The following is a 12063-nucleotide window of genomic DNA, read 5'->3' as shown; positions in this document are numbered from 1 at the left end:
CTGTTCTATATTTGATGACTGGCACACCTAAAATGTGAGATTGAGAAAAGACTGCCTCAACTGTAATAGCCCAGAGTTTACATTTTCCATTAAAGTACACTTGTGAGATATGTGGAATTATAAACTGATTCCATTGAAGGGTGGTTCCATTGAATTATTAAAAATAATTCCCAAATTTCACAATAATTAAAAAGTCTTTAGTCCCAACCTCAACATAAGTACTTTTTCTAATATCCTATAAACATCATTCCATGAAAGCAAACAACGGTTTATGGAGCAATTTTTCAGATTTTTTTTCTGAAATCTAAACTTTTAGCACTGATATAAATGTACCTACTTTCCATTTTCTTCATTAATTTTAGATAAAGAAAAAGAAGGATATCAACATCTAACAGTGAACTCTGTGATAGGGCAGTCGAGTAAGAAATTTTATGTGGAAATTCCCAATATGTGTTTTGAATAGATATATATAGTCATGTATCTTATCACTTAGTAAGTACTATTGATAGGATTTAAGTATTTTGAAAAATAATAGTAGAATTCTGTATGTGGAATACTGTAAATAACACGTCTACATTTTGTTCTCTGTACTTTCATGGTATATAATCAAAAGAAATTTCCACTTAGGAGAAAATAGCAGTTCAGATCTTGGCAGAAACATAAACTTTTGGTATGTCAGCCTGAGAAGAAAGGGCCTCCTGGAAATGACTGGCATGAGTCTAGAGAAGTGGAAGATGTCAGAAAGTTTATAGGAGAGAGAAAGAAGTTAATTTTGGTTTGAATGAAGCAAGGATCTTATACATCTTCCCTTGCCATTGAGAAAAAGGGCTGGCTATCAATTATAGGGTAAGTTTCCACATAAGAGAAAATCCTTATTCTTTAAAGACTTTTTCTGCACGTTAATTGAACAACATTTGTTCAGTCTTCAGCCTCTGGTAAACTTTGAGCTTGATTCTAATTGATAATGCAAGACTATATAACAATAGAGGCTTTATTCTCAAATGTTACATGTTCCAAATGGGAAGATGATATACATACAGAAGTTAAATAGCACCATAAAGCTCTTCCCACAAAGGTTCCAAGTGGCTATATTCTGACATGGTCTAAGAAGCTTTTTGGCTGGGATTTGAGCAGTAAGCTTTGTAGCAAGTCACAGGCTATGTGTAAATAGAGGGGCAGGGTAGGAAATCAGGAGTGTGGTAAGAAGTGCTCAGAGACAAAGACTTTATGTTGCCAGATAGTCCAAGATCAGTTTGGAGATTTAGACCATTGTCTAAGCATTTGAGACATTATTTTGTAGACTATTCTAAAGGCAGTGGAGGATTTTGTTTCTCTCAGAAGAATGGTATCACAGTCTGATGGTGAAAAAGAAGCATGAGTTGGCCTGCTGCCTGTTCTGTAAATAAAATTATATTGGATCACAGCTGTATTCACTTGTTTGCATCCTGTCTATTGCTGTGCTACTGTGGCAGAGTAGTTGTGATAATAGACACTGTATGGCCTCCAAAGCCATATGTACTTAAACTGGCCTCTTCCAGAAAGCAGACTTGAAGTCAGAAAGACCTGGTGCCTACTTGATAGTAGGATGAATAGATTTGGGAAGGGCCAAAAGAATGCTATTTCAGAGGTCCTGGGGCCTTTCAGGCTAGAGCAAAGTGGGCCTGTTAAAGAACAGAGCAGGCCTATTAAAGTCACACTTTTGATGAAAAGCAAATCAAGATGAAGTCTGGCTTTTTTTTTTTTCTTTAAGATTTTTATTTGTTTGGGGCGCCTGGGTGGCTCAGTGGGTAAAGCCGCTGCCTTCGGCTCGGGTCATGATCTCGGGGTCCTGGGATCGAGTCCCGCATCGGGCTCTCTGCTCAGCAGGGAGCCTGCTTCCTTCTCTCTCTCTCTGCCTGCCTCTCAGTGTACTTGTAATTTCTCTCTGTCAAATAAATAAATAAAATCTTTAAAAAAAAAAAAAAAGATTTTTATTTGTTTGACACACACAGAGAGAGAAGACAAGCAGGCAGGGGGAGGGAGAAGCAAGCTCCCCGCCTGATGTGGCACTTGATCCCAGGACCCTGGAATCATGACCTGAGCTGAAGGCAGCTGCTTAACTGACTGAGCCATCCAGGAAGGCAGCCGCTTAACTGACTGAGCCATCCAGGTGCCACTGAAGTCTGGCTGTTAAGCACTGCACATTTAGAATGCAGAAGGAAAATGCCTGGCAACAGAAATGAAAGAAGGAACATAACAAGAGGAAAGCAGTGGCAAGCTACAGAATGGCCAAGCATACTAAGCTAATGAAAAAGCTCCTACTTCTTCTCATGATCAGAAGATAGTTGGTGGGAAGGAAACTGACGGAGAAATTCTTGAGACATTGTCTTCTGTAGCTGTAACCAAAGGATTTAGATTAAGTGTAAAGATAGTAGAGGAGACCATACTATAGAGAGCAAGAATCCAGAATAGAAAGATTAGTCTTAAAGAGGAATAAAATTGTCTCTCCCTTATAGAAACAATTATTAGAAGGATGATTATAGAGGAAATCAAAGTGAGGGGAAAAGTCAGTGGAGAGTTTTATGAATGACAGTCAAGTGCATGAGGTAAGTTATCTTATAATAGCATGGATGGAACATAGCTGAAAGCCAACCAACTTAGTTTTAAGTCGTGACCCAACCATTGACTATGGAAACCTTGGACAAGTCACCTAATTTTCTTATTCTCAGTTTCTTGAGAACCAGATAAAATGGGAGAGTCGACTTTGGGATTCTAATGTTGATTTTACTTTAGTGAAAGCTTAAAGTAAGAATCCTCAGGAAGAGAGGCAAGAGTTGAAACAAGATTAAAAGTAAATCAAAGAATTAGAGTGTTGTGCCTGGCAAACTAGGTTTGGGGGATGGGCAGAAAGCCCTGATGTGTCCTGTTTGCTGTAATTCCTGAGGTGTAAATACCCAACCATGGCTAATTTCAGGCTATTAACTACCTAACGAAATTCCTGAATATTTAACAGTCAGCTTTCTAGTCAAGTACTAACTGAGTCAACACACCACTAGACAGATTTTAATGAGATGCATTACTTAAGAACACTAGCTTTCCTTAAAATTTTTTATCTTATAAAATTTTTTAAACTAGCAGATTAATATTGGAACCAAGTATAAAACCCACTGAAAGAAATGGAGACTAATAGCCTTCAATGATTTTTTAGAAATCACTAAAATTAAGGTGTAGATTTGTGTAGTTATAGTTACCCACATCACTTACATTTGGGGCAGTTTTAATAAATACTATATCTCATACCGAAAGGATTTGTGACCACTGACATATTGAGAAATCCAGGAGTCTCTAATTAGCCCAATATGTCAGAATGTTCTTATATTTTAAGGTAGCTGTCAGCAAAGTCATCTTCTGATTAACTCATTGCCATTCTTCCAAAGAGCTGAGAGGTGGTGAGGCTATCAGTAGGTAATTGCTTGCCCTAAATTTGAGATAAAATGGATTTCAGTTTAACTAGGCATCATTGACAGCATTAGGTGTGCCAGCCATTATAGCCAAAGTTTCTTTACCAAGTGATGCTGCATGGAATAGCTAATTGTTGAACTTCTGCGCAGAAGTTGGATAACAGTTCAAACATACTCTTGTATCACAGAGTCCAATGAAAAGCAAGAGAGATTGTTTTTCCGCTTGGCTGCCAATCGCTGTGCCTCTGATTCCTGTATTCCCTTTCTATCTTGGTTTAGAATTGATCATAGAGGTCAATATTTCCTCCTTTTTCTCTTCCTTTCCCCATTTATCCACTGTAGGTATTCAGCATGTTTTTGGAGACTCTAGTGGATTTCATACAAGTCCACAAAGATGACCTTCAAGACTGGTTGTTTGTACTGCTGACGCAACTATTAAAAAAAATGGGTGCTGATTTGCTTGGGTCTGTTCAGGCAAAAGTTCAGAAAGCCCTTGATGTTACCAGGTAATGTTTTCTTTAGACACTTCAAGTTTATCCAGTAGTAATCAGAAATGTTTAGTTTCTGTGTTTAGATTTCTGAGCCCTTCTGATCCATTTAGGCTGCGTGGGCTTCCTGTGAAAATTGTTAATGATACCCATTCACATCGATATATCTAATACAGCATTGGTCCTTAAATCGAACACTGCCTTTCTTTTCTAAAACTGTCATGAGCATTGGTTGAGTAATTCAAAGGTGGTATTTTATCTTAATTAGGATATTCAAAGCAGAGTTGAAGATCTTACTCAGTCTAATGTAAACATAAAAAATAGTTCCTAAATTTAAAAAGAATGTTTTATTATAACACTTAAATATTCAGAATCTTTTTTCAGAAGATTTTGAACCAATGATACATTTCTTTCTTGTGTAGATTGTTGAGGTGACTTATTTCAAATACCCACTTACTAGATTGAGGTGAGTCTAGAATTCAGTTATTAGGTCTGGGGAAATAACTCTGATAATGTTCAACTTAATTTTTCTTTAACTTTTTTATTTTAAAGATTTTTTATTCATTTATTTTAGATATTTTATTTGAATATTTTTATTCATTTATTTTAGAGAGCGTGCAAGTGGGGAAGGGTAGAGGAAGAGGGAGAGAGAGAATCTCAAGCAGACTCCCTGCTGAGCATGGAGCCTCATGTGGGCCTCGGTCTTACAACATGAGCATGACCTGAGCTGAAATCAAGAGTTGGACTATTAACCAACTGAGGCACCCAGGCACCCACAATTTTTTTTTTCTGATTAAATTCATACCTGAGTCAAGATAGACCATTATTTACTATAGTGTTGCTTTTTAACCCCCATAGGATATAGAGTGAAATGTTCACATTATTCTGGGAATAACTTAGGTGCTGTAAGTAGTATAAACTATACCACTTACAGATACTACTTCATGCATGCTCTTTGAATGGCATATTATGTTTTGGTATTAAGCATAATCTTGTTTACTTTGCTAAGTGTTTACTTGATTAATTTTTGTTTTGCTTTATTCTTTCCTTCTTTCAGAGAATCTTTTCCAAATGATCTTCAATTTAATATTCTAATGAGATTCACTGTTGATCAGACCCAAACACCAAGCTTGAAGGTAAAAAATTGGAAGTCTTTTGAAGATATTGTAAGGAATTGAAGTATTTTATTAATAAAGTTATGTTGATATTTGTATTTCTGTCCAATGAGAAGCTGTTCCATCAGTGGATTTTGTTTTTATAAACTTTCAGACAGTCAAGCCAGCACTTCGGGACCAGCTTCACTCTTTTTGGAGCTCCAAGGTTTTTTTTTGTTTTTGTTTTAATCTTCATTATTTCTTTTCTTAACTCTCTGTAAAACTCTCTGCCGTGTTTCAGAGAATGTTTGTATGCATCTGGTTTCAACTACTAACCTCTGTAAGCCCTTTAAGCATGCACAGATTTTATTTCAAATGTTACTCAATTGCCAGACTATCTCTGGAGAAGCTTACGGGGAATTTCCATTTAGAAAGCAGTGCAAGTATGGCCATCTAACTCTAAGCTGGTAATGCAGACTTGCTCTATAAAATCTTACCTAATTTTATGTTTGTGATTTCCCAATACCTTTTCTTTTTTTTTTTTTTTTTTTTTTTTAAAGTTTAGAAGTTTGAATAGGTATTTTGGGCAAAATGTCAGTTTTGCCTATGTATTTATTTTAGTGAACAAAAATTTTTAAGTTTAATCTCCCTGCTATTTTCCAATTCTCCTTAACTGAAATAGTAACTTTTCTTTTTACAATGTGATATTTCTAATGTGTGCATAAAATTCAGAATCAGGATTAACTTTCTCAATTATTATTAGCACACTTTTTAAAATGAATTTATGTGAAAATGAGATGGATTCCAATTTGTGACTTAAAATAATTACTACATTTAACATAGAAGAAAAAAAATTATACGTAAAAGCCCCTGAATTCTTTACTAAAGATATTTTCTTTGTGAGTTTTATTAAGTGAGATTAAAGTCAGGGAAATAACAAGCATATGTGCATTTACAAGCCTTAAATTTTTCTGCTCTCTTCTGCACGAAATCTATTTCTACAAGCATTATTGCCCATGATTGATTTTCCTTTAAGTTTCTGAATATGATTTTGCCTTAAAAATCACAATTCTGTTTCTTACAGCGTTGAGTTACTCAACATAACGTTAATTTCTCAGAGCTGCTTTGTGAAAGGGATTCCATTTATTTTGATTTTAAAATGTGATCTACAGAAGGAGAATCATTTACTTGATTTTACTGATAAATGTTTTGAACTCGTTCTTTGTCCTACCCATTGTGCAAGGCAATCCTAGGAATATAAAATTTTATAATTTTTTATTATAATGCACAATAAAACTATAATAAGAGCTATGATTTAGGTACCAGCGGTAGGTAGGTATTCAAGTGCTACTGAAAATGTACATAGAGCTGTTTCATGGGCTAGTAGAAAGGGAGGTCCAAACCATTCGCTTAAGAAATAAAGAAATAAAGATAGAGAAAAAGATAGTGGGAAACAGACAGATTAAAATTAGTTTTCCTGTTGGAAAATGGAGACTGGAATTACAGACTGTTTCTCTGAAAGCCATATATTTATATGAGCTGTATATTTATATGGATTTTATATATACATGCATTACATTTTATGTCAACATACACACATAGCAAAGCTATAAGGGAAAATCACTCTTCAACTCCTTAGTTAATATTTTAGAATAACAAGGAAAAGTTAAATTGGAGCCATATGTATGCCAAAAATAAGTAACTTTCAGATCGGTTACAGATTAAGATTAAAAATCAGTTCTGAACAGGTTATAGAAAAACACAAACAGCTTGAGTGTGAGAGCTATAAAGTTCTTTATTGAAAAAAATGATGGATCTTGCAGATAAAGGAGAAAATTTTATACAAAATTTTATCTCCCACAGTCATGTGGTTAAATATCAGAAAAGAAGCAATAGAATGGGGGAAATGGCAATACAGAGTGATTTTGAGTAAGTAATAGTTTAAAAAATAATTTTGGTGACTTCTTTTTCTGGGTTTCACAGATATGTTGTAAAGTTATGCACACTTGAGCAGCAAGGTAATATTTACTTCCCTAAAGAAGAATGAACATTTGTGTTATTAAAATTACAGATTATGTATATAAATTTATGAAATATCCTACTTAAATCTAAACTTTCAAATGATTATTTTTTTTTTTAAAGATTTTATTTATTTATTTGACAGAGAGAGATCACAGTAGACAGAAAGGCAGGCAGAGAGAGAGAGAGGGAAGCAGGCTCCCTGCTGAGCAGAGAGCCCGATGTGGGACTCGATCCCAGGACCCTGAGATCATGACCTGAGCCGAAGGCAGTGGCTTAATCCACTGAGCCAGCCAGGCGCCCTCAAATGATTATTATATATGTATTGTGATTATTTTGCCTAGTGGTATAGTAAACACACCTACTCTATGAAACCCTTTTAAAACTTCATGTGTGGGGGGCATCTGGGTGGCCTCTGCCCTTGGCTTGGGTCATGGTCTCGGGGTCCTGGGATCGAGCCCTGCATCAGGCTCTCTGCTCAGTGGGGAGCCTGCTTCCCTATCTCTCTCTGCCTACTTGTGATCTCTCTCTCTCTCTGTCAGGTAAATAAGTAAAATCTTAAAAAAAATTTTTTTTTAGAATTTAAAAATAAATAAATAAATAAAACGTTATGCGCCTCTGTAAATTGCCAGGACACTGCACTAGTTAAATCTCACATAGCACAAGTAAGTATATTCAACTATAGATGGTGGCAAATTGAAAACAAACTACACTGATGTTCATTCTTTGATTTACTATTACCACCTTTCAGTTACTCACACTGATAGAACGTGACATGGCTTTAAGAACCCAGAATGTTAGGTGCTGCCATAATTTATTAGGCCTGCTACTGCAGAATTAACCCTAAGTCTCTTTCCCTTAGTACCTAAGGTGGCTGATAACTCTCAGGTTTTTTCCAATATATCTCTTATAGTTCTTAAAATTCATTCATTTTTAAATGAATGTAATCTGATCACTTTTTTCTTTTAAAAAAGTTTTTAAAGATTTATTTCTTTTAGAGAGAAGGAGCATGCCCAAGAGAGGGGGGAGAGGGAAAGAGAGAGAAAGGAGAGAAGCAGACTCCCTGCTGAGCAGAGAGCTCAATCACATGGCCCCAAGACCACAACGTAAGCCAAAACAAAGAGTCGGACACTTACCCAACTGAGGAACCCAGGCACCCCCTTTTTCTTTATAAATAAGAGTCGGAAGTGGGGAAATGTACAAAAGTCAGCCTTATTTTAACAGTTAACTTCCTATATATTGATTTAGCACAGTACTTCTCAAGGACTTTATTTGGGTTGAGTGAGACAAGTGGCATCTTAAGATCAGTAAGAAGAGAAGAAGGATCATTGTTATCTTGATCTTTGGCGATGTTTTTTCAAAGTTTCTGTTCTAATCATACACATAAACCTTCCAATCAGCAAATCAGTATTTAATACATGTTTAGCATCTTCTTTATCCAAGGACTGTACACTATGCCAGGTGCCATTTCCAAACTGCACTAGCAAAGTTCTTTAGAACCATTATTTACAAATCCTAGAATGTTAGAAGATGTGACAGTTGTTCTCATCCTGTTTTTCTGCTCCAACATACCTGAGAGAAAGGTGATAATTTAACAGTGCTTACTCTAAGGATAACAAAGTCTGACCATAAGGAAGAAGCATGTGTGTTTGCCCCACCTCCTGCTGATTTTGAAGCCTGCATTCGACCACACACCTATCTTCCATGTACCCAAGCATCAGGAATTACAAATAAGTGTTGTATTTTCTCCAGTGGTACTTCTGTAAAAAATTTTTTGTGACACTTCTTTCGAAAGGTAGTAATTCTGGCAGTTGATGGACCTATTAAGGTACATGATATTTGGTGAATGTTACTGTTATGTTTGGGGGGAAACCTGTATTGCCCACCGCAATTACTTACTTGGTTTATGATACCGTATTTCCAGTATACTTTTGGTTCATTTCCCCAAAAGCCAAATTATACTTAATTTATAAAGGCTGACTCCCAGGGAAATCTAGACAAGAGTTAGCTATAAGCTCTGAAGGCAGGCTCAAGAAAAAGGGTCTAATTTTATCAAGAAGAGTCTTCAGGCGTTGTTCAGACACAGGGAATGAAACACCTGGGACTTTAAAGTTCTGCTATATGTGAAAACAAAAATCCACATTACCATGTATTTGTATCTCAGATATGTAAGTGATTATATAATTTCTTTTTTGTTGTTGATGGTGTTTCATTTTGTATTGGTCAAAAAAATAATCACCTGATTGTTTCTGAAGTATTATCTGTATCCCTCAGTGACCATCTGACTGTCCTCTCATTTTGCTTACCTCTGTAGGTGAAAGTTGCTATCCTTAAATACATAGAAACTCTGGCCAAACAAATGGATCCAGGAGATTTTATAAATTCCAGTGAAACTCGCCTGGCAGTATCTCGGGTTATCACTTGGACAACAGAACCCAAAAGTTCTGATGTTCGGAAGGTATGTTTTAATTTAAGGTTTAGAAGGTAAATTAGAAAAGCAAGTCAGTTGTTTTGGATTGCCAATGAAAGGAATATTTCAGGACATTACCAGTTAGTATTAAGTTATTTACCTGGTGACATGAAGACTTTTCTTTTTAATGTTCTCTTTTAAATTATTTTAAATTTTATCCAATTAATATGAGTATAATATAAAAAAGACTGTCCTGGGGCACCTGTATGGTTAAGCATCTGACTCTTGGTCTCAGTGTTTGTTGTGATCTCATGGGTCATGAGATCAAGCCCTGAGTCAGCTCCCTGCTCAGCAGGGAGTGTGCTTGAAGATTCTGTCCCTCTGCCGCTCCTTTTCACTCGCATGCATGCTTTCTCCCTCCATCTCTAAAATAAATAGCTCTTTTTTTTTCTTCCCTTTTTTTAAATAAATCTAAAGATAGGTTTAATAAACCTAAAAATAACTGTCCCGGGGCGCCTGGGTGGCTCAGTTGGTTAAGCATCCAACTCTTGATTTCAGCTCAGGTCATGATTTCAGGATTGTGAGATTGAGCCCTGCTTTGGGCTTCGTGCTGGGTGTGGAGCCTCTCTCTCTCTCTCTCCCTCTCTCTTCCTCCCCCGCCCCCCAAAATAAATAAATAAATATTAACTGTCCTTGCCACAATCTTCCCAAGCTCTAATCTTGTAACCATTCAAAATATAGTCAACCCTTGTTAGTAACCAAAATATTTAGAGAATTTTTATGTCTCAACATCCAAAAGAACAAATAATCCAACTAAAATGGGCAGAAGACATGAACAGACATTTCTCCAAAGAAGATATACAGATGGCCAACAGACATATGAAAAGATACTTCACATCACTCATCATCAGGGAAATGCAAATTAAAACCACAATGAGTTATCACCTCACAGCTATCAGAACATCTAAAGTCAAAAACACAGAGGGCGCCTGGGTGGCTCAGTGGGTTAAGCCGCTGCCTTCGGCTCAGGTCATGATCTCAGGGTCCTGGGATCGAGTCCCGCATCGGGCTCTCTGCTCAGCGAGGAGCCTGCTTCCCTTCCTCTCTCTCTGCCTGCCTCTCCATCTACTTGTGATTTCTCTCTGTCAAATAAATAAATAAAATCTTAAAAAAAAAAAACAAAAAACAGATAACAAGTGTTGGGATGGATGTGGAGAAAAGGGAACCCTCTTGCATAGTTGGTGGGAATCCAAATTGGTGCAGCCACTGTGAAAAACAGTATGGAGGTTTCTCAAAAAATTAAAAATAGAAGTACCCTATGATCCAGGAATTGCAGTATTGGGTATGTACCCCAAAAATACAAAAACACTAACTCAAAAGGTTACATGCACCCCTATGTTTATAACAGCATTATTTACAATAGTCAGACTATGGAAGTAGACCAAGTGTCCACTGATAGAGGAATGGATAAAAAAAGAGGTGCTATATATACACACATATAAATATATAATGGAATGTTATTCAGCCATAAACAAGAATGAAGTCTTGCCATATGAACAACATGGATAGAACTAGACAGTATAATACTAATCACAATAGTCAGGAAAAGACAAATACTATATGATCTCACTCACATGGAATTTAAGAAACAAAGGGGAAAAAAGAGACAAACCAAGAAACAGACTTTTTTTTTTTTAAGATTTTATTTATTTATTTGTTAGAGAGAGAGAGAGAGTGGGAGAACACAAGCAGGCAGAGAGGCAGGCAGAGGCAGAGAGAGAAGCAGACTCCCCACTGAGCAAGGAACCCGATGCGGGACTCGATCCCAGGGTCCTGGGATCATGACCTGAGCGGAAGGCAGCAGCTCAACCAACTGAGCCACCCAGGCGTCCCAGAAACAGACTTTTAATTATAGAAAACAAACTGGTGGTTACCAGAGGGGAAGTGGGTGAGGGGATGGGGGGAAAGGGAAGGTGATTAAAGAGTATACTTAACATAATCAACCAAAAGAGTGAAATAAAAAAATACTTGACCATTGAACAGCACAGATTTAAACGGCAGTGGTCTACTTACATGCAGATATTTTTTATAGTATGGTACTATAAATATATTTTCCTTAGGATTTTCTTAATAGCATCTTTAGTTTATTGTAAGAATACAGTATATAATACATAGAGCACACAAAAGATATGTTGATCTGCTGTTTATATTACCACTAAGGCTTCTGTCAACAGTAGACTATTAGTAGTTCAGTTTCGGGGAGAGTCAAACTATAAAAAAAATGAAGAGATTCAACTGTGCAGGAGGTTGGTGCTTATTCAAGGGTCAACTATAGTCCAAATCTTTCCCCTTGCAGGTACCATTGTATTTCAAATAAGAGTTTACAATATTACCTGATCTACTCATTTTAGGTATTATCTGTTGATCTGTTGATAAATTTAGCCATTATGTAGCTTTCTATCTATCTTTGTACATAAGAACTTAGCTTTGGGGACACCTGGGTGGCTGAGACAGTTGATCATCTGCCTTCCAGGACCCTGGGATCGAGTCCCCATCGGACTCCTTACTCAGTGGGGAGCCTGCTCCTCTCTCTGCCTGCCACCCCCCCCACC

General features: G+C 36.7%; 1 protein-coding gene across 50 annotated transcripts in view; it reads left to right on the top strand.

Moving 5' to 3' along the window:
- The window catches only part of CLASP2 (cytoplasmic linker associated protein 2), a 184007-nt gene that overhangs the window by 136528 nt on the left and 35416 nt on the right, over positions 1 to 12063 (top strand). For 27 of the 50 annotated variants that reach the window (XM_059162231.1, XM_059162224.1, XM_059162270.1 and 24 more), the window contains 3 exons: positions 3783 to 3946; positions 4986 to 5064; positions 9356 to 9499. In XM_059162231.1, coding sequence (XP_059018214.1) covers positions 3783 to 3946; positions 4986 to 5064; positions 9356 to 9499 — 387 coding nt within the window. Of the gene's footprint in view, positions 1 to 3782; positions 3947 to 4985; positions 5065 to 5197; positions 5249 to 9355; positions 9500 to 12063 lie in introns of all 50 variants that reach the window. The other 23 variants (XM_059162220.1, XM_059162218.1, XM_059162222.1 and 20 more) reach the window with 1 other exon arrangement.

This window comes from Mustela lutreola, chromosome 2 (genome assembly GCF_030435805.1).
Source record: "Mustela lutreola isolate mMusLut2 chromosome 2, mMusLut2.pri, whole genome shotgun sequence".
Classification (NCBI taxonomy): domain Eukaryota; kingdom Metazoa; phylum Chordata; class Mammalia; order Carnivora; family Mustelidae; genus Mustela; species Mustela lutreola.
Note: the sequence above shows the minus strand (reverse complement) of the source record. Positions and strands in the feature narration are given on the sequence as shown.